Source organism: Amblyraja radiata, chromosome 2 (assembly GCF_010909765.2).
Source record: "Amblyraja radiata isolate CabotCenter1 chromosome 2, sAmbRad1.1.pri, whole genome shotgun sequence".
Classification (NCBI taxonomy): Eukaryota; Metazoa; Chordata; class Chondrichthyes; order Rajiformes; family Rajidae; genus Amblyraja; species Amblyraja radiata.
The window spans coordinates 113,285,489-113,306,534 of NC_045957.1; the positions used below are offsets into that span (position 1 = coordinate 113,285,489).

Genomic DNA, 21,046 nt, shown 5'->3' on the forward strand with positions numbered 1-21,046 from the left:
ACGGGGGCCACTTCCCTCTGTTCTGCTTTGCTCTCTCAAGTTTCCCCTGGAGCAACAAAGAGGAGCAAAGTAGTAAATTCGAACCTGTGGGTAAGTATTTACCTAACGGTCCGTTCCTTCAGGCTTGTAGCGGGAGCGCCTGTACTCCCGTTCGTCGCTGTTGCATCTGCGTGAACGCTCATGTCACGCAAGCGTGCTGGACGGGTTCTTCACGTAGTCACTCACGTGACTCCGAAGTAAAATTCCTTGTTTTCTCTCTCCCGCCTTTCTTAAAAAGTGGGATAACATTAGCTACCCTCCAATTGACAGGAACTGATCCCGAGTCTATAGAACATTGGAAAATTATCACTGATACTACATGATCAGGTGAATGAAGTGGAAACGGTGTTTGCAATTTTATTGTTCCATGTGGTATTCATAAACATAGAAAGGAATAAGAAATACGTGCACTTACTGTGCCAACCAGGTCACTGGTAGACACCACGCAACAACCGTTACACAAAATGTATTTGTGTTTTCTGATGCCATTTTTGGAAACTTGCCATTAATATGCTATCTTTTCTTATATTTTTTGTTGATACTATGTTAGCCATGAACCCAATAAAGTGCTTGTCAACTTTTTTGAAGGAATTTGAAATGTAACCCCGTTTGTCACATTATTGTGTGCAGTATTGTAAAAAGACTCGTATTAAACTGACAATAGAACTGCAAATTTTATTGCTTTACTGAGTCTTGTACATGTAAAATCTCAGAGGTAAATTTCCAAAACGAATAAAAATATTTTTCTTGCTGGCAAAAATGGTATACACACAGGAACAAGATTTTTCATGTTTGCAGAAATAAAAAAGAACTGGCTTTTAGAAATAAAAATTAAATAAAAGAATAGTTTTTAAAGTTCAACCACTGCATCCACCTTAAAAATATTCTCTTCATTTGTGTGTAAATATACTGAAACAACATCTCCCGGCTCTCTTTACATGTAGAATGCAACTCCATTGACAGCAAGGGACCTATCAGAATATTGCCATAGTTACTGCTGTTATCACTGTCAACACAGCCAGCGCCATGTACAGTATCTTCACCCTGGAGCTTTGCAGGTTCCATGGCAACAGGCTTGTGGAGAAGTAGTTCTCAATGCCCCAGAAGTGATATGCAGGAAGAGCTGATCCATTCTCACTGAAGGGCTTGAATTCCTGGAGAGAGAGACAGAGAGAGAGAGAGAGAGAGAGAGAGAGAGAGAGAGAGAGAAAGAGAGAGAGAAAATGGAGAAAGAGAAGAGAGAGAGAGAGAGAGAGATGAGAGAGAGAGAGAGAGATAGTCAGAGCTATATATCTCTCTCTCTCTCTCTCTCTCTCTCTCGCTCTCTCTCGCGTCGATCTGCTCTATCTCTCTCTCTCTTCTCTCTCCTGCTCTCTCTCTTCTCTCTCTCTCGCTCTCTCTCTCTCTCTCCTCTCCCTTTCTCTCTCCCTCTCTCTCCCCCTGTTCTCCCTTTCTTCTCTCCCTCTCTCCTCTCTCTCCTCCCCCTCCCCCGCGCTCTCTCCCCTTCTCCCTCCTCGCCCTCGTTCCTCGTCGTGGGTGGAAAAAGAAGGCACGTTATTTGATGCCATTGTTTGTATTTAAATTAGCACATAATTTAAATTAGCACATACAGTAGGATCAATTTTGAGGTGAAACAATCTTTTCGTAAAATAAATAATATCAAACAAGGTTGTAAAAAATTAAAGGACTAAGAAGCTAAAACTAGTGATCATTTCATAACTTGGTCAGTTTAGTTGCACGATCTGAAGCTATTAGTTAGTTCCTCATTTCGGCAGCCATAACTCAATGTTCTGTGTTTTGAAGGCTTCTGCGGTTTTCCACACCTGAAACGGGAGCAGTCAGCCCTGGCCTAATGATGCATGATTATTATGTCATCGGGACACGCTCAGTTAAGCGTGAAAATTGAAACCGTCAATCAACCAAAGCACATGCAATTCCTCCCTTACATTTACAAAAAGTAAAAGGGGTACAATCTGTTACAAAGAAACTGACTTCAACTCTTTACCCATTCTTCTTCTTTTGTGTCCTTATGCTATATAGTGGCTCGCCTCTGCTGTACACATCGTTGTGGCTATTGGAGTGTTAAGTGCAAGGTCCGCAGTAGTACATGGATTATCCAGCAATGGGCATTGCAGTAGGTGTTGCATTGTCTGAGTCTGCGGGCCCATTAGATACCCAATGAAGAAACAAGGAACTGCAGGTGCTGGTTTAAGGAATATAAGGAATGACACAAAATGCTGGAGCAACTCAGCGGGTCAGGCAGCATCCCTGCAGAACATAGGTAGGAGGCCATCTCCATTTGGGTGCCATCAATGTAGAATGGGGTGTGTGCATTGCATCGCTTCCTGAGGTTACTTACTATCTCCTTTGTCTTGCTGATATTAGTTTAGTTTAGAGATACAGCGCGGAAATGATGTCCTTAGGTCCACCAAGTCTGTGCCGACCAACTATCCCCGCACATTAACACTATCCTACAAACACTAGGGACAACGTTACAATTATACCAAGCCAATTAGCCTGCAAACCTGTACGTCTTTGGAGTATGGGTGGAAAGCGAAGATTTCGGAGAAAACCCACGCAGGTCACGGGGAGAACCTACGAACTCCGTACAGACAAGCACCCGTAGACAGGAGCGAACCCGTTCTCAGGCGCTATAAGGCAGTAACTCTACCGCTGCGCCACCGTGCTGCCCTTAAGGGAGAGGTTGGTGTCTTGACGCCAGTTACAATGTTCTCAATCTACTTTCTGTACTCATCATTATTCGATATCCAGCCCACTAGGCACTTTCCACAGGATCGAACCCGGGTCTCTGGTGCTGTAAGCACCGTAAGGCAGTAACTATACCACTGCGCCACCGTGCCGCCCTGTTTCACGGAAGTGATATTAGATGACAAAAAGAAAAGTCACTTTTATCACAGATCTCGTTATTCACCACATTCGAGCGGCAACTCACACCTTCCAAATCAAGGCAACCTGTCAACTGAAAACAAACTACACGCCATTATTGCTGCACTGATTTGTGATCATCAACTGTGGATCATCCCCATCAGCCTCTAATTCCTTGATCCTTGGCAGCTTACCTGCGTTTTGGGTTTGTTCCTCTTGTTTCAACGGAGCTGCCAGGAAGAATGGCTTCTCAAAAGAAAAATAACTAGGTTGATCGCATGCCTCTTACTCACGAGTGCCAGAAATGGGATGGAGCATCAAAGTGATTGTGCCCCAAGACAAATGACTTCCCTGGCTCACAAAAAAATAGAAAGGGGGATGAAGAGGAGATGAGGAGGAATTTCTTTAGTCGGAGGTTGGTGAATCTGTGGAATTCATTGTCGCAGACGGCTGTGGAGGCCAAGTCAACGGATATTGTTAAGGCGGAGACTCAGTGACGGGATCAGTCAAAGTCAGAATGGATTTATGAAGGGGAAATCATGTTTGACTACTCTTTTGGAATTTTTTGAGGATGTAACAAGTAGAATGGATAAGGGAGAGCCAATGGATGTGGTGTATCTGGACTTTCAAAAAGCCTTTGACAAGGTCCAACACAAGAGATTAGTGTGCAGAATTAGAGCACATGGTATTGGGGGTAGGGTATTGACATGGATAGAGAACTGGTTGGCATACAGGAAGCAAAGAGTAGGAATTAAAGGATCCTTTTCAGAATGGCAGGCAGTGTCTAGTGGGGTGCCGCAAGGCTCTGTAAACAACCCCAGTTGTTTACAATATATATTAACGATTTAGACAAGGGAATTAAATGTAACATCTCTAAGTTTGTGGATGACACAAAGCCGTGTGAGCTGCGAGGAGGACAGAGGACAGTGGAGGCCAAATCACTGGATGGATTTAGGAGAGAGTTAGATAGAACTCTAGGGGCTAGTGGAATCAAGGGATATGGGGAAAAGGCAGGCACGGGTTATTGATTTGGGACGATCAGCCATGATCACAATAAATGGCGGTGCTGGCTCTGAGGGCCGAATGGCCTCCTCCTGCACCTATTTTCTATGTTTTTTTAAAACTTGAGGCTGCCGGGTGACCCAGGTCTTGTTGCAAATCGTTGGGTGAGTGGGCAGAAGCATGGTATCTGCAGTATGATGTGGATAAATCTCAGGTTATCCACTTTGATGACAAGAACAGGAAAGCAGATTATTATCTGAATGGTGTCAGATTAGAAGAGGATTTGCAACAAGACCTGGGTGTGCTTGTACATTAGTCACTGAAAGTAAGCATGCAGGTACAGCAGGCAGTGAAGAAAGCCAATGGCATGATGGCCTTCATTGCGAGAGGATTTCAGTTTAGGAGAAAGGAGGTCCTACTGCAGTTGTACAGGGCCCTGGTGAGACCGCACCTGGAGTATTGTGTGCAATTTTGGTCTTCTAATTTGAGGAAGGACATTATTGCTACTGAGGGAGTGCAGCGTAGGTTGACCAGGTCAATTCCTGGGATGGCAGGACTGACGTATAATGAAAGAATGGGTCGACTGGGCTTGTATTCGCTGGAATTTGGAAGGATGAGAGGGTTTCTTATAGAAAAACATAACATTCTTAAGGGATTGGACAGGCTAGATGCAGGAATAATGTTCCCCATGTTGGGGGAGTCCATAACCAGGGGTCACAGTTTAAGAATAAGGTGTAGGCCATTTAGGACAGAGATGAGGAAAAACTTTTTCACCCAGAGAGTTGTGAATCTATGGAATTCCCAGCCACAGAAGGCAGTGGAGGCCAATTCCTTGGATGTTTCCAAGGGAGAGAGATTTAGCTCTTAGGGCTAAGGGAATCAAGGGATATGGGGAGAAAGCAGGAACGGGGTACTGATTTTGGATGATCAGCCATGATCATATTGAATGGTAGTGCTGGCGCAAAGGGCCGAATGGCCTACTCATGCACGTATTTTCTATGTTTCTATTGACTCCATTTATACCTGACGCTGCCTCGGCAAGGCCAGAAGCATAATCAAGGACCAGTCGCACGCTGGCCACTCCCTCTTCTCCCCTCTCCCCACAGGCAACAGGTGAAAACGCACACCATCCAGATTCAGGGATGGAATGTTGTTATCAGGCAACTGAGTAATCCTATCACAACCAGAGAGCAGTGCTGAACTACTATACACCTCTTTGGTGACCCTTGGAATATCCTTGATTGGACTTTGCTGGCTTTACCTTGCACTATACGTTATTCCCTTATCATGTGTCTGCACACTGTAAATGGCTCGATTGTCATCATGTATTGTCTTTCTGCTGACTGGATAGCACGTAACAAAGGCTTTTTACTGTACCTCGGTACACGTGACAATAAACTAAACTGAACAACGTTAATTCTGCACCATATAACCATATAACAATTACAGCACGGAAACAGTCCATCTCGGCCCTTCTAGTCCGTGCCGAACACTTACTCTCACCTAGTCCCATCTACCTGCACTCAGACCATAACCCTCCATTCCTTTCCCGTCCATATACCCATCCGATTTATTTTTAAATGATAAAATCGAACCTGCCTCCACCACTTCCACTGGAAGCTCATTCCACACAGCTACCACTCTCTGAGTAAAGAAGTTCCCCCTCATGTTACCCCTAAACTTTTGTCCCTTAATTCTCAAATCACGTCCTCTTGTTTGAATCTTCCCTACTCTCAATGGAAAAAGCGTATCCACGTCAACTCTGTCTATCCCTCTCATAATTTTAAAGACCTCTATCAAGTCCCCCCTCAACCTTCTGCGCTCCAAAGAATAAAGACCTATCTTGTTCAACCTTTCTCTGTAACTTAGGTGCTGAAACCCAGGCAACATTCTAGTAAATCTCCTCTGTACTCTCTCTATTTTGTTGACATCTTTCCTATAATTTGGCGACCAAAATTGTACACCATATTCCAGAATTGGCCTCAGCAATGGCTTGTACAATTTTAACATTACATCCCAACTTCTCTACTCAATGCTCTGATGTATAAAGGCCAGCACACCAAAAGCTTTCTTTACCACCCTATCTACATGAGATTCCACTTTCAGGGAACTGTGCACAGTTATTCCTGGATCCCTCTGTTCAACTGCATTCCTCAATTCACTACCATTTACCATGTATGTCCTATTTTGATTTGTCCTGCCAAGATGTAGCACCTCACACTTATCAGCATTAAACTCCATCTGCCATCTTTCAGCCCACTCTTCCACCTGGCCTAAATCTCTCTGTAGACTTTGAAATTCTACTTCATTATCCACAACACCACCTATCTTAGTATCATCTGCATACTTACTAATCCAATTTACCACACCATCATCCAGATCATTGATGTATATGACAAACAACAGTGGACCCAACACAGATCCCTGAGGCACCCCACTAATATAATTATATTGAAACTAATGGTATTGTGATCACTGGACCCGAAGTGCTCCCCAAAACATACCTCCGTTCAGCACTGCCCCTTCTCTAGTAGGTACCTCTATGTATTCCTGCAAAAAACTATCCTGCACACATTTTACAAACTCCAAACCATCCAGCCCTTTTACAGAATGTGTTTCCCAGTCTACGTGTGGAAAATTGAAATCTCCCACAATCACTACCTTGTGCTTACTACTAATATCTGCTATCTCCTTACATATTTGCTCTTCCAATTCTCGCTCCCCATTAGGAGGTCTATAATACACCCCTATAAGTGTTGCTACACCTTTCCCATTTCTCAGTTCCACCCAAATACCCTCCCTAGACGAGCCCTCTAATCTATCCTGCCAAAGCACTGCTGTAATATCTTCCCTGACAAGCAATTCAACACCTCCACCTCTTGCCCCTCCAACACCTCCTGGTCTCCTAATCTGAGGAAAGACATTCTTGCCATAGAGGGAGTACAGAGAAGGTTCACCAGACTGATTCCTGGGATATCAGGACTTTCATATGAAGAAAGACTGGATAGACTCGGCTTGTACTCGCTAGAATTTAGAAGATTGAGGGGGGATCTTATAGAAACTTACAAAATTCTTAAGGGGTTGGACAGGCTAGATGCAGGAAGATTGTTTCCGATGTTGGGGAAGTCCAGAACAAGGGGTCACAGTTTAAGGATAAGGGGGAAATCTTTTAGGACTGAGATGAGGAAAACATTTTTCACACAGAGAGTGGTGAATCTCTGGAATTCTCTGCCACAGAAGATAGTTGAGGCCAGTTCGTTGGCTATATTTAAGAGGGAGTTAGATGTGGCCCTTGTGGCTAAAGGGATCAGGGGGTATGGAGAGAAGGCAGGTACAGGATACTGAGTTGGATGATCAGCCATGATCATATTGAATGGCGGTGCAGGCTCGAAGGGCCGAATGGCCTACTCCTGCACCTATTTTCTATGTTTCTATGTTTCTAATTCTATTACACCTGAAGCAACAAAATCCTGGAATATTTAGTTTCCAATCACAGCCCTCCTGCAACCATGTTTCACTAATCGCCACAACATCATACTTCCAGGTGTCAATCCAGGCTCTAAGCTCATCCACCTTTCTTACAATGCTCCTAGCATTAAAATATACACATTTAAGAAACCCACCACCTCTTATTTTCTGTTTATTATCTTTTTCTACTTTCTCCCCTACATGTTGGGTCTGAATGCTTCCCTTCTCTGCCTCCTGCCTCATACACTGTCTACTAGCTTTCTCTATTTGAGTCCCTCCCCCCAACCGTTCTAGTTTAAAGTCTCCCCAGTAGCATTTGCAAATCTCCCCGCCAGGATATTGGCTCCCCTCGGGTTCAAGTGCAACCCGACCTTTTTGTACAGGTCACACCTTCCCCAAAAGAGGTCCCAATGATCCCGAAACTTGAATCCCTGTCCTCTGCACCAGTCCCTCAGCCACGCATTTATCCTCCACCTCGCTCCATTCCTACTCTCACTGTCGCGTGGCACAGGCAGTAATCCTGATTGTTACTTTTACGGTCCTTCTCCTTAACTCTCTTCCTAACTCCCTAAATTCTCCTTTCAGGACCTCTTCTCCTTTTCTACTTATGTCATTGGTACTTATATGTACCTATATGGGTCACAGTTTAAGGATAAGGGGGAAATCTTTTAGGACCGAGATGAGAAAAACATTTTTCACACAGAGAGTGGTGAATCTCTGGAATTCTCTGCCACAGAAGGTAGTTGAGGCCAGTTCATTGACTATATTTAAGAGGGAGTTAGATGTGGCCCTTGTGGCTAAAGGGATCAGGGGATATGGAGAGAAGGCAGGTACAGCATAATGAGTTGGATGATCAGCCATGATCATATTGAATGGCGGTGCAGGCTCGAAGGGCCGAATGGCCTACTCCTGCACCTATTTTCTATGTTCTATGTTTCTACCACGACCTCAGGCTCCTCTCCCTCCGATTTCAGGATATCTTGGAAACGTTCAGACACATCCCAGACCCTGGCACCAGGGAGGCAAACTACCATCCGGGTCTCCTGACTGAGTCCAAAGAATCGCCTGTCTGACCCCCTAACTATAGAGTCCCCTATTACTATTGCCCTCCTCTTCTTTTCCCTACCCTTCTGAGCAACAGGGCCGGTCTCATTGCCAGAGGCCCGGCCGCTGTTGCTACCCCCAGGTAGGCTGTCCCCCCCAACAGTACTCAAACAGGAGTACTTATTGCCAAGGTGTACAGCCACACCCTGTGCGTAGGGGAGAGGGTAGGGCTGAAGATGTCCTGGTTGGGTTGCTCCTGGGCCTGGCCAAGCTGGCCATCCGCGAGTCACGGCGCCAGACGGTGGAGGGCTCTACCCGAGCCAGCTGCCTGCCCCTTTTCCGGGGTTACGTCCGTGCCCGGGTGGGATTAGAAAGGGAATACGCCCTGTCTGCGGGCACCCTGAGGGAGTTCCGGGACCGCTGGGCTCCGCAGGGTGTTGAATGTATCCTCAATAAGGATTGTATCATAGTTGTATAGTAGTTTATTACATGTTTGTATTGTATTATGGTGGTGGGTTCTGGCTTGTTTTATTGTAGTGTAAATATTATTTTTAATAATTGAATAAATTTTTTGGATTAAAAAAAAATAAAAAAATAAAAAAATTTTTTTAAAAAAAGGTGTACAGCCACCGGGGTACTCTCTAGTCTCTGCCTCTGCCCCTTGCCCCTCCTAACCGTGACCCACTTGTCAGCCTCACGTGGTCTTGGAGTGACCACCTCTCTAAAACTCCTCTCTATGACCTCCTGACTCTCCCTGACCAGACAGAGGTCATCGAGCTGCTGCTCCAGGTTCCTAATTACGGTCCCTTAGGAGCCCCATCTCGACGCACCTTGTGCAGATGTGGACGTCTGGAAGGCTATCAGATTCCATGACTTCCCACATCTGTCATCCAGAACAGTAAACTGCCCTGGCACTCATACTCCGCCCTTACCTTAATTAAGGGGGGAGTGCTGGGAGTGCAAAAAGGAACTGCAGATGCTGAACCTTTACAAAATACAAAGTGCTGGAAGAAATCAGCAGGGCTGGCCGGCAGTATCTGGGGTTACTCCCAATCGTGTACGCGGTTGAAATAACATTTTTGGTTTCCTGAGCTTCATTCTGGGTCTACAGTTTGTGCGGCTCAGAGAGCAGACTTCAATCTAATGGGTTAAAGATTGTAGCTGGTTCTGCTCGGAGAACATAAATGTGCTGTGATAGGCACGGTATTGAACTCGGCACTGGAGTTGTGGGAGCTCTCGCCTACGAGACCTTGAAACATCTTTGCTTGCCGATCACAAGGTGACTTGGCAAAGGCACTGATCAGAATCGAGGTCATTGCACCAAACATCAGCCATCAATTTTCTTGCTCCTAATATGACACGGCTTGTATTAAGAATTTTACTTCGGAGTCACGTGAGTGATTCCGTGAAGAACCCGTTCAGCACGCTTGCGCGGTATTACGTCCAGCAGAGCAACAGCGGCACAGCGGGAGTCAGGCGCTCCCGCTATGGAGGTGAAAGAACGGACCGTTAGGTAAGCTGACGCCGGGTTTTTCTTTCACAGGGAGCCTTCTGCTGTCCGGCAGAGAAGAAAGGCCTTGCAACAAACCTGTCCCCCGCTCGACTCCACGGAGGAGCGTCCATCTGGGGGGGGGGGGGGACAGCAACAGAACAGACCTGTCCCCCGCTCGACTCCACGGAGGAGCGTTCCATCTGGGGGGGGGCAGCATCAAGGCGGTAGGATCGCTTACCCTGCGCTCCGCTATCCCGACACCGTGCCGAGCCCAGCCCCGCTAGCGCCTAAGCAGTGGGCTGGAAGTACCGCCACGGAGGCGTCCGGCCGGTGGCTCCGACTTATCGGACGGGACGTCTTTCCACCCGCCCGGGGGGAAAGACAGCCGCCTGAACAGACCTGCCCCCGCTCGACTCCACAGAGGAGCGTTCCATCTCGCGGGGGCAGCAACAAGGCGGTAGGACCGCTTACCGGGCGGTCCGCTATTCCCCGACACCGCGCCGAGCCCAGCCCGCTAGCACCTGAGCAGCGGGCTGGATGTAAAGCCAAGGAAGAGGCATCCGGCCGGTGGCTCCGACTTATCGGACGGGGACGTCTCTCCACCCAGGCGGGGGAGAGACAGCCGCATGAGCCGCTTGGAGCGGTTCTTGGAGCAGGAGCTCCAGCGAGGTGCACCCCAGGAGGGGCGCTCTCGCAGAGGGGGGTCAGGCACTCCCTCCACAATGCCTTGTGCACTGTCCATTGCTTCCTCCTTTCCAGAGGATAGCTTTGGTGACCAGGACTGGGCTGGTCAAGAACAGGGGCAATGGCTGAAGATCTCGGGAGTATGCAAGGGGTGCAGGAACAGGAAGAGCTGCTAGGTGTGGTGGACAGCTACGTGGAAACCCCACGTGCAGGAGGCCGTTAACAGCCTGACGACAGCCATCACATCGTTTTTTCCTCGTTCCATGGACAAATACGGAGATGACCACAACCTTCATAAACAAGTCATAAGACCTGCCATAAAATCCTACATTGCGGGGTTGTGCATACCCCAGCCACTGAGCCAGACCCACTGCTCTTTGGCAAAAACCTCACAAAGCATATGAAGGACATGCAAGAGGTTTTACAAAACTTTCGGCTCATGAGGGCAGGGCCGGGACGAGTAACCAAAAACAGTAATTCCTACGCAGCAGCACCCCATCGCGTCCATCAGTCGACGTCTACATATGGGACTGATGAAAGCTCGGGGTCCGCATTCTATCACCGAAAGTCTTCTTTAGACCAGGGCCCAGAGCGGACCCCATGGAAAATGTGCCACCCCCCAACGTCACCGCCACGTCAGACGACGTGCAACACTCGTTGGACCGGCAGGAAACAGAAGAATACCCATAACCATGGAGGTAGGTGGGTCTGGTTCCTACCAGTATATAGAGTAATACTAACACATGGGAGTCTATCACGAGTGATCAGTATATACTCAATGGCATTAGTGAATACAAATACAATTCATACTAGAAAAATTGCCACCAGGTCAACATTCACCCCAGAGGGTATTTTGTCCCCTCTCCGTTAAAGAAACAAGAGGGACAAGCTGAACTGGTGAGAATAATTACAAAGGGTATCATGGGAAAACATGAACCCTTGCAATTCGTATCAAATATATTCACTAAACCCAAAAAAAGATGGTGGATGTCGCATCATCATTGACTTAACTTCACTAAATATGTTTGTTAAGTATATACATTTCAAAATGGAACCGGTTGTTACTGCCAAACAACTAAATTCCAAAGGATACTTCATGGCAAGCATTCATCTTAAAGATGTTTACTATTTAGTACCATTCACAAGGATCATCGCAGATACCTGAAATTTACCTGGATGGGGCAGCTATAGCAGTTTAAAGCGTTACCCAATGGGTTCACATCAGCCCCAGAGTGTCACCAAGACACTAAAACCAGCTCTGGCAATATTCAGAAGACAAAAACATATTGTCATGGCATATCTTGATGATATCCTAAATGGTAGGCAAGACCATGAATTTGACTATGTTAGCTGTTCAGCTACCAAACAGTTATTCGAAACCCTGGGGTTGTCTTACATCCAGATAAATCTAAGTTGAAGCCATCCTCTATCATGGACTACTTGGGCTTCACAATTAATTCAGTCTACGTGACTGTAACATTGCCAAAAGACAACATAGTTGAATTGGCACAATCATGCAACAATTTAATGGTCAACAAACTACCAACTACTCGACAAGTAACAGAGTAATTGGGAAAATGGTAGCAGCATTTCCGGCTACATAATTCGGACCTTTGTACCAAAAACGACATACAGGTCATTATGATCGTTTCATGAAGTTACCCACTGAAGTAATATCAGAACTACAGTGGTGGGCAAAAAACGTTTGACATAGTTTCAGCCTATTATCATCACTAACCCTACGTCAGTTATCCAAACAGATGCCAGTGCTCAAGACTGGGGAGCAACTAACTCTATATCCAGCACAAGTAGTAGATGGACTAACCCAGAATCATCGTTACCACTTACACTGGGCATTAATTATCTAGAGATGTTGGGTGACTTTTATGGTTTAAAAGCATATGCATAAATATGCATCACTTGCATGTACGGTTATAAATAGATAATACTACGGTGGTGGCCTACATTAACCATATGGGCGGCATAAAATCGGTATCATGCGACAAGTTGGTCAACACAATTTGGCAATGGTGTGTCCAAAGACATATTTGGCTATCAGTCACTTACCTGCCAGGTAAGCTAAATACAGTGGCAGACACCAGGTCACGTAAATTTAATGACAACATCGAATGGATGTTAAAACCCCAAAAAAAATTTTCACAAAAGTTATCAAGCAATATGGCACGCCAGATATCGATTTATTTGCATCGAGGCTAAATCACCAGGTACCTATGTATGTCGCTTGGGAACCAGACCCTGAGGCAGCAGCGGTAGATGCGTTCGCGCTGGATTGGGGAAATTCTTCTTCTATGCATCTCCTCCCTTCTGCCTCATCAGTCGGGGACTACGCACAGTACAAATGGACTCTGCTTCAGGTATTTTGATAGTACCCGACTGGCCTACACAGCCATGGTTCCCAATACTCCATGACATGGTTGTTGAAACTCCGATGGTATTCCCCAGTGACCCAGAGTTGTTAACACCCAGTGTCGGGCACAAGCCACCCGTGCCATGAAAAAATCATACTCCTGGGTTGCAGATTCTGCACAAACCACTTCTGGGACTGGGATTATCATAACAAACCGTCGACACCATGTCAGCATCCCTCCGAACATCCACTAAAAAACAGCACTTGTCCAGCATCAAAAAATGGGAGAAGTACTGCTTGGATACAGGGACCACCTACTCAACCGCTACAGTTTCCAACGTACTGGAATTCCTGGCGAACCTTCACCACGATGAAGGACTCAGCTACAGAGCCATCAACACAGCTAGAATTGCCCTGCCTGTCTATTTAAAGCCAGCTCCAGGACAACAGGCCATGGGGTCCCACCAGCTGGTGGTCAAACTAATGAAGGGTATTTACAACTCTAACCCCCTAGACCAAGGTACACCCATATATGGGATGTCAGTGTGGTCCTGACATACCTCAGGGGATGGCCACCAACCAGATCCCTCAACCTGGAACCATCTATGCTCAAAACACTCATGTTGATGGCACTTGTAGCTGCACAGAGGGTCCAGTCACTACACCTATTGCGACTGGACACCATGCTCACAGCTCCAGACCAGATCTCTGTCGTTATCCAGGGAATGATCAAACAGAGCAGACCAGGAACACCTAATCCAGTCGTGGAATTCCGGGCTTACCCGCCAGAAACACGGTTATGTGCCATGACCCTATTATCCTACATAGACACAACCAAAATATTCGAGGGAGATGAAAAGCCTTGTGGGTCAGTCATAAAAAACCTTATGGATGGGTGACGAGCCATTTCGAGATGGCTCAAGCAGGTGCTAAAAGCTGCTGGGATAAAAAATAACATGTACAAATTTCATTCCACCAGGGCAGCATCCACGTCGACGGCTAAAAGAATGGACGTGCCTATAAACCACATCCTGGCTACAGCAGGATGGTGGGGGGGAAAGACCGTTCAGAAATTTTATAATAAGCCGTTGGCAAAACCTGTTTTATTTGCAGGAAAGATTTTACAGACTGCAAATATTTAATTTAAGCCCAGGGGAGCAATTTAATTTCTTTGTTGTTATTGTTAAAAAATACCATTGTGTTTTTCTACAAACAGATTCATTGGTTGGTTACGATAACACACTTCCTCCCTCAAAGACTTCGGCAGTGATGTAGTAATAACTGTTACACGGTTTGAAATCACAGAGCTTTGAAATCTTCACGGAATCACTCACGTGACTCCGAAGTAAAATAGTAAGATTAAACGAGAACTTACCAGTTTGAAGTTTGATCTGTATTTTATGAGGAGTTACGATGAGGGATTACGTGCCCTCCGCTCCCACCCTCAATAATATGGGTCAAATTCATAAACTGATGTCTCCTTATCTTTACTATGTTTACTTCAATAACTGTGTCTATCTGTGATTCCACACCGCTGCTTTGAAGTATGCCGCGCATGCGTGCTGAACGGGTTCTTCACGTAATCCCTCATCGTAACTCCTCATAAAATACAGATCAAACTTCAAACTGGTAAGTTCTCGTTTAATCTTACTATTTTACATGATGAGAACAACAAATTACAAAGAGGATTTAAACGAGTCAGGCATTGAAAACATGTTTTATAGGTTCAATGAAAGAATCAAATCGTCAAACCATTTGCCTCGCTTATTTTTACCAACAACCAAATTGGTGTGGCGCAGTGGCGGCGCAGCGGTAGAGTTGCTGCGTCACAGCGCCGGAGACACCGGTTCGATCCCGATCACGGGTGCTGGTTTTATGGAGCTCATATGTTCTCCCTGTTACCGCGTGGGTTTTAGTTCCGTTTATTGTCAGGTGTACCAAGGTACAGTGAAAAGCTTTTGTCGGGTACTAGCCAGTCAGCGGGAAGACAGCACGTGATTACAATCGAGGGTGACTGGGTGCTCAGGTTTCGTCGCACGCTCCAAAGACGCCCAGGTTTGTAGGTTAATTGGCTTTGGGTAATAATAGTAAATTGTCCCTGGTGTGTCGGATCGTGCTGGCGCACGGGGTGATCGATGGTCAGCGCGGACTCGGTGGGCAGAAGGGCCTGTTTTCACGCTGTATCTCTAATGTCCACAGTCAAACTGGCCAACTCCAATTGCTTGTTGGATCACATCATATTATGATGCTCCACATTCACACTAAGCCCTTTGGAAGGAAATTTATAAAATCCAATCTTTCACTGTAAACATACGGAGTCAAATCTATACAAATCCTTAGCTTTTGATCCAGTTCCCATACTGTGGACCTTAATTTCCAAGAGGCAGTGCACTGACCCTAATATCCTTGCAACACCCAATTTTCCCCAAAGCTGTGCTGCCTGCCTTCAACAAAATACAAAGTTGTTGCAGCACAGGAAACATGGTACCTGAAAATGGCAAGTATACACAGGAAAACCTCCTGAGAAATGACTTATCCCCCTTTCATGTGTAAAGGAAATATTTTTCAACAATCCACAGTTCATCTTACAAAACTATAAAAGATTCTTCCATCCCACACAAAACTGTCATTACAGCAAATTGAGTTTTAAAGTTTAGTTTAGCTTACTATAGAGATGAAGCGTGGAAACAGGCTCTTCAGCCCACGGAGTCAGCGCCGACCAGCGATCACCCCACACACGAACACTATCCTACACACTCGGGACAATTTACAATTTACAGAAGCCAATTAACCTACAAACCTGTACATCTTTGGAGTGTGGGTGGGGAAAACCCACCCGGAGAAAACCCACGCAGGTCACGGGGAGAACGTGCAAACTCCGTACAGACAGCACCCGGAGTCAGGATTGAACCCGGGTCTCTGGCGCTGTAAGGCAGCAACTCTACCGCTGCGCCACCGTGCCGCCCCACAGGACTTTTTTATCCACACCTCATGCAAAGATTCTAGTCATAGAGTCTTACTGCATGGAAACAGGCCCTTCAGCCCAACTTGACAATGCTGACCAAGATGCCCCATCTACAGTAGTCCCACCTGCCCATGTTTGTCTTATATCCCTCTACACCTGTCCTATCCATGTACATGTCCAAATGTCTTTTAATGACCAATTACTTTAATTCTCTATCCCACTCTGACCACTCAATGCTCACTAGTTAAGCCCATTGTAAGTTTAAGGAATAACACCTCTGTGCTTCATTGTGCTGCAGCTCAACTCCTTTCCATTACAACCAGAGAACTTGTAAACCAACTGCAACTGGGCAACTAATTAACCAATAGAGAACTCATAATATTAGGTTACCAACATGTTTATGCCAGAATTGTCCAGTTCCAAAAAGAGTGAAAGGTACTACACCACCTCCCTCGACTCCGTCCAAGGACCCCGACAGTCCTTTCAGGTGAGGGAGAAGTTCACTTACACCTCCACCCACCCCATCTACCGTATCCGCTGTTCCAGGTGTGGATGCCGATATATCGGCGAGACCAAGCGCAGACACTGTGATCGTTTCGCTGAACACCTCCACTCAGTCCGCCTAAACCTACCTGATCTCCCGGTTGCTAAACACTTTAACTCCCCTTCCCGTTCCCATACTGACCTGGGCCTCCTCCATTGTCAGAGTGAGGCCCAGTGCAAATTGGAGGAACAGCAACTCATATTTCGCTTGGGCAGCTTACAATCCAGCGGTATGAAGACTAACTTCCTTAACTTCACGTAACCCTTGCTTTCCATCCCTCCCCCTTCCTAGTTCTCCGACCAGTCTGACTGTCCTCCTGATTACATATAACATTGTATGTCTCATTGTCCAACAATGTTCTACATTTTCCTCGACTTTGTCCCCTTTGATCTCTCATTTTCACACCTTACGCTTTCATATCCTTAGACTCTCTCTCCCCGACTCAGTCTGAAGAAGGGTCTTGACCCGAAACGTCACCCATTCCTTCTCTCCAGAGATGCTGCCTGTCCCGCTGAGTTACTCCAGCATTTTGCGTCTATATTCGGTGTAAACCACATCTGAAAGGTGTCAGATTAGGAAAAGGGGAGGTACAACTATACCTGGGTGTCCTTGTACATCTGTCATTGAAAGTGAGCATGCAGTTACTGCAGGCAGTGAATAAAGCAAATGGCATGTGGGCCCCCATAGCAAGAAGATTTGAGTATAGGAGCAAGGAGGTCCTACTGCAGCTGTACCGGGCCCTGGTGAGACCACACCTGGAGTATTGTGTGCCGTTTTGGTCTCCTAATTTGAGGAAGGACATTATTGCTATTGAGGGAGTGCAGCGTAGGTTCACCAGGTTAATTCCCGGGATGGCAGGACTGACATATGATGAAAGAATGGGTCGACTAGGCTTATATTCACTAGAATTTAGAAGGATCTTATGGAAACATATAAAATTCTTAAGGGATTGGACAGGCTAGATGCAGGAAAAGTGTTCCCGATGTTGGGGGAGTCCAGAACCAGGGGTCACAGTTTCAGAATAAGGGGTAAGCCATTTCGGACTGAGATGAGGAAAATCTATTTTACCCAGAGTTGGGAATCTGTGGAATTGTCCACCTTCGCACAAGGCAGTGGAGGCCAATTCACTGGATGTTTTCAAGAGAGAGTTAGATATAGCTCTTAGGGCTAAAGGAATCAAGGGATATGGAGAGAAAGCAGGATCGGGATACTGATTTTGGATGAACAGCCATGATCATATTGAATGGCTCGAAGGGCCGAATGGGCTACTATTTTTTTATATTTCTATGTTTCTATTAAAGGTACTCAATGGAGGGCTGAGGAGCCTGTTTCAATGCATAAGACTATAACTCACACCACTGGCTGAAATGAAAAATTTCATAACCATTGTCACTTTCCATCATTAAAGTCGGAGGAGAAACATATTTCAAACAACCACGGGTCAAGTCACTTTGACTTCAATAGTTGGGCTGTAAAAATTGCAGTGTGTGTTGAAGACTAAATTCTTCCTCAGGCAACACAAGTCTGCACTAATGTAACTGATAGCAGCTTCTGTTTTGGAAAATTGTTATCATCCCTTTTAAAGCAAAAGGTTTAAAAGCTCTCAGGTTCGTCATGAGCAAAGTCCTAACTGGCACATAAAACTTTATTTTTTAAAACTCATTAATAAAATATCACAGTTTAAGAAAGAACTGCAGATGCTGGAAAAATGGAAGGTAGACGGTTTCGACCCGAAACGTCGCCTATTCCTTCGCTCCATAGATGCTGCCTCACCTGCCGAGTTTCTCCAGCTTTTTTGTCTACCAGTAAAATATCTCAAATCATTTTTTTAAATTAGAGATGCGCGTTTCTCAGAGCAATTCACTTGTGCTGAGTTAAAGCCCTGTCCCACGGTACGAGTTCATTCCAAGAGCTCTCTCCCGAGTTAAAAAAAATAATCAAACTCATGGTAAGCACGGAGAATGAACGTAGCGGGTACGTCAGAGCTCGGGGACGTCTCTTAGCGCTAACGGCAGGTACTCGGGAAGACTCGCTAACGGCAGGTAAGCACGGGAAGATTCGTGAAGATATTTCAACATGATGAAAAATTTCCACGAGAGCCCCGAGTACCGACGAGTGGCCATTACCGTAAATCTCCGAGTTCGAATCAGGGCAAACTTGGGAGAACTCTTGGAATGAACTCGTACTGTGGGACAGGGCTTTTACACAAGCAAATACTTTGCCAAGATAGACACAAAAAGCTGGAGTAACTCAGGTTATCACAGCTATCATCTCTGGAGAAAAGGAATGGGTGACATTTCGGGTCAAGAACCTTCTTCAGAAACAGAGTCTGAAAGGTATCAACCTGAAACGTCACCCGTCCCTTCCCTCCAGAGATGCTGCCTGTCCCGCTGAGTTATTCCAGCTTTTTGTGCCTATCTTCGGTTTAAGCCAGTATCTGCAGCTCCTTCCTACAAATTCTTTCCCATGCATTAATTTAGTACCGCGTGTTATTTTTGCGAGGCAGTAAGTCAAAGGTATTTGCTCTTGCAGACAAGATCAAATGATGCTCAGAAATCCGATACACGGTTTAATTTCACACTCTGTCAAGTTTTACAACATGAGAATGTTAAGTGAAGAGAAGGCTGCCACATACCTCCATGAGGCCTGAAACCTCACCCTTCTGTAGCGGTCTGACAATTGAAGGAGTGTGGATCTTCCCATTGTCTGCTGGCTTCCCCTTCATAAAATGCTTTCCTGCTTCATAAATGTCCACCTCAATCATTTTCCCCAGAAATTCGGGTTGCTTAGGCACCAGAACCTGAAGGGGAAGGAGAAAAAAGCACTCATATAAGATTAAAAGACATAGGCAACCAAGGCTTAGACTTTTCAGTGGACTTCCAAGTTTCAGTTTCAGTTTAGTTTATTGTCACGTGTACTGAGGTACAGTGAAAAGCTTTTGTTGCGTGCTAACAACGTTTAATCATCATTGTTTTATTATTAATGTTTAATGTTTTATGTGTCATTCCTAACTGTCACTGTATGTCATGTTGTCACTTGCGGGCGGAGCACCAAGGCAAATTCCTTGTATGTGAATACTTGCCATTTATGAACTTATTCATAAACCAGTCAGCAGAAAGACAATACATGATTACAATCGAGCCACTTACAGTGTACAGATACTTTATAAGGGAATAACACTTAGTGCAAGGTAAAGCCAGCAAAGTCCAATCAAGGATAGTCTGAGGGTCACCAATGAGGTAGATAGTAGTTCGGCAATGTAACATTGAAGAAGAGAATGCTAATTGATCATAATGGATTTGTGACCTTTTTCTTTGCAATGTGGTAAATTCTCTTTCAGATTAATGTTATGGTTGCATCTCATTGATTGTTTAGTTTGCTTTTACTCTGGTTTTATCCTCTGCTGCCATGACCACTAAGAGCTCAAATGTACTCAATCCTTTCTTCCTCACGATATTTGATTTTCCTATGTGCCGATCATGGGTATCCATCCATATTTATAAAGCATCTCTCTGGTTCAAAGAGCATAGATCTCATATTCAGAGCTATCCAACCACAGTCTGAACATGGAACATAGAAGATGACATTACAGTCCATTATAGGAACGGGCCCTTCAGCCCACATCATCTGTGCTGAACATAATGCCAAGGTAAACTAATCTCGTCTGCCTGCATGTGATCCATGCCCTTCCATTCCCTGCATATCATAGAGTCAAAGAGTCGAAGAGTGATACAGCGTGGAAACAAGCCCTTCGGTGTTTGGTCCATATCCCCCCAAACTTGTCCTAGTCATGTACCTGTTTGACTGTCTCTTAAACGTTGAGATTAAAAATAAGAGGTAGGCCATTTAGAAGTGAGATGAGGAAAAAGTTTTCCACCCTGAGAGTTGTGATTTTGTGGAATTCTCTGCCTCAGAAGGCAGTGGAAGCAGTTTCACTGGGTGCATTCAAAATAGAGTTAGATAGAGCTCTTAGGGCTAGCGGGATCAAGGAATATGAGGTTCCTATTAAGAATAAGGGGTAAGCCATTTAGAACAGAGGTGAGGAAACACTTTTTCACACAGAGAGTTGTGAGTCTGTGGAATTATCTGCCAGAGGGCAGAGGAGGCCGGTTCTCTGGATACTTTCAAGAGAGAGTTAGATAAGGCTCTTGAAGATAGCGAAGTCTGGGGATATGGGGAGAAGGCAGGAACAGGGTACTGATTGTGGATGATCAGCCATGATCACAGTGAATGGCGGTGCTGTCCTGAAGGGCTGAATGGCCTACTCCTGCACCTATTTTTTATGTTTCTATGAGATAGTCCCAGCTTCAACTATCTCCTCTGGCAGCTTGTTCCATTCGCCCACCAACCTCTGTGTGAAAAAGTTACCCCTCAGAATCCTATTAAATATTTTCCCCTTCATCTTAAAATTATAACCTCTGGTACTCGATTCCCCTACTCTGGGCAAGAGACTCTGTGCATCCACCCAATCTATTCCTCATGATTTTATACACCTCTATAAGATCACCCCTCATCCTCCTGCGCTCCAAGGAATAGAGACCCAGCCTACTCAGC

General features: G+C 45.5%; 1 protein-coding gene across 3 annotated transcripts in view; it reads right to left on the minus strand.

The window, feature by feature from the left end:
- Window positions 1–691: 691 nt before the first annotated feature.
- cdkal1 (CDK5 regulatory subunit associated protein 1 like 1) overlaps window positions 692–21,046 on the minus strand; it is a 553,618-nt gene continuing 533,263 nt past the window's right edge. For all 3 annotated transcript variants that reach the window (XM_033013633.1, XM_033013634.1, XM_033013635.1), the window contains exons 14-15: window positions 19,128–19,292; window positions 692–1,193 (exon numbers count right to left, since the gene is read on the minus strand). In XM_033013633.1, coding sequence (XP_032869524.1) covers window positions 1,014–1,193; window positions 19,128–19,292 — 345 coding nt within the window. In that variant the 3' untranslated portion in view covers window positions 692–1,013. The remainder of the gene's footprint in view (window positions 1,194–19,127; window positions 19,293–21,046) is intronic.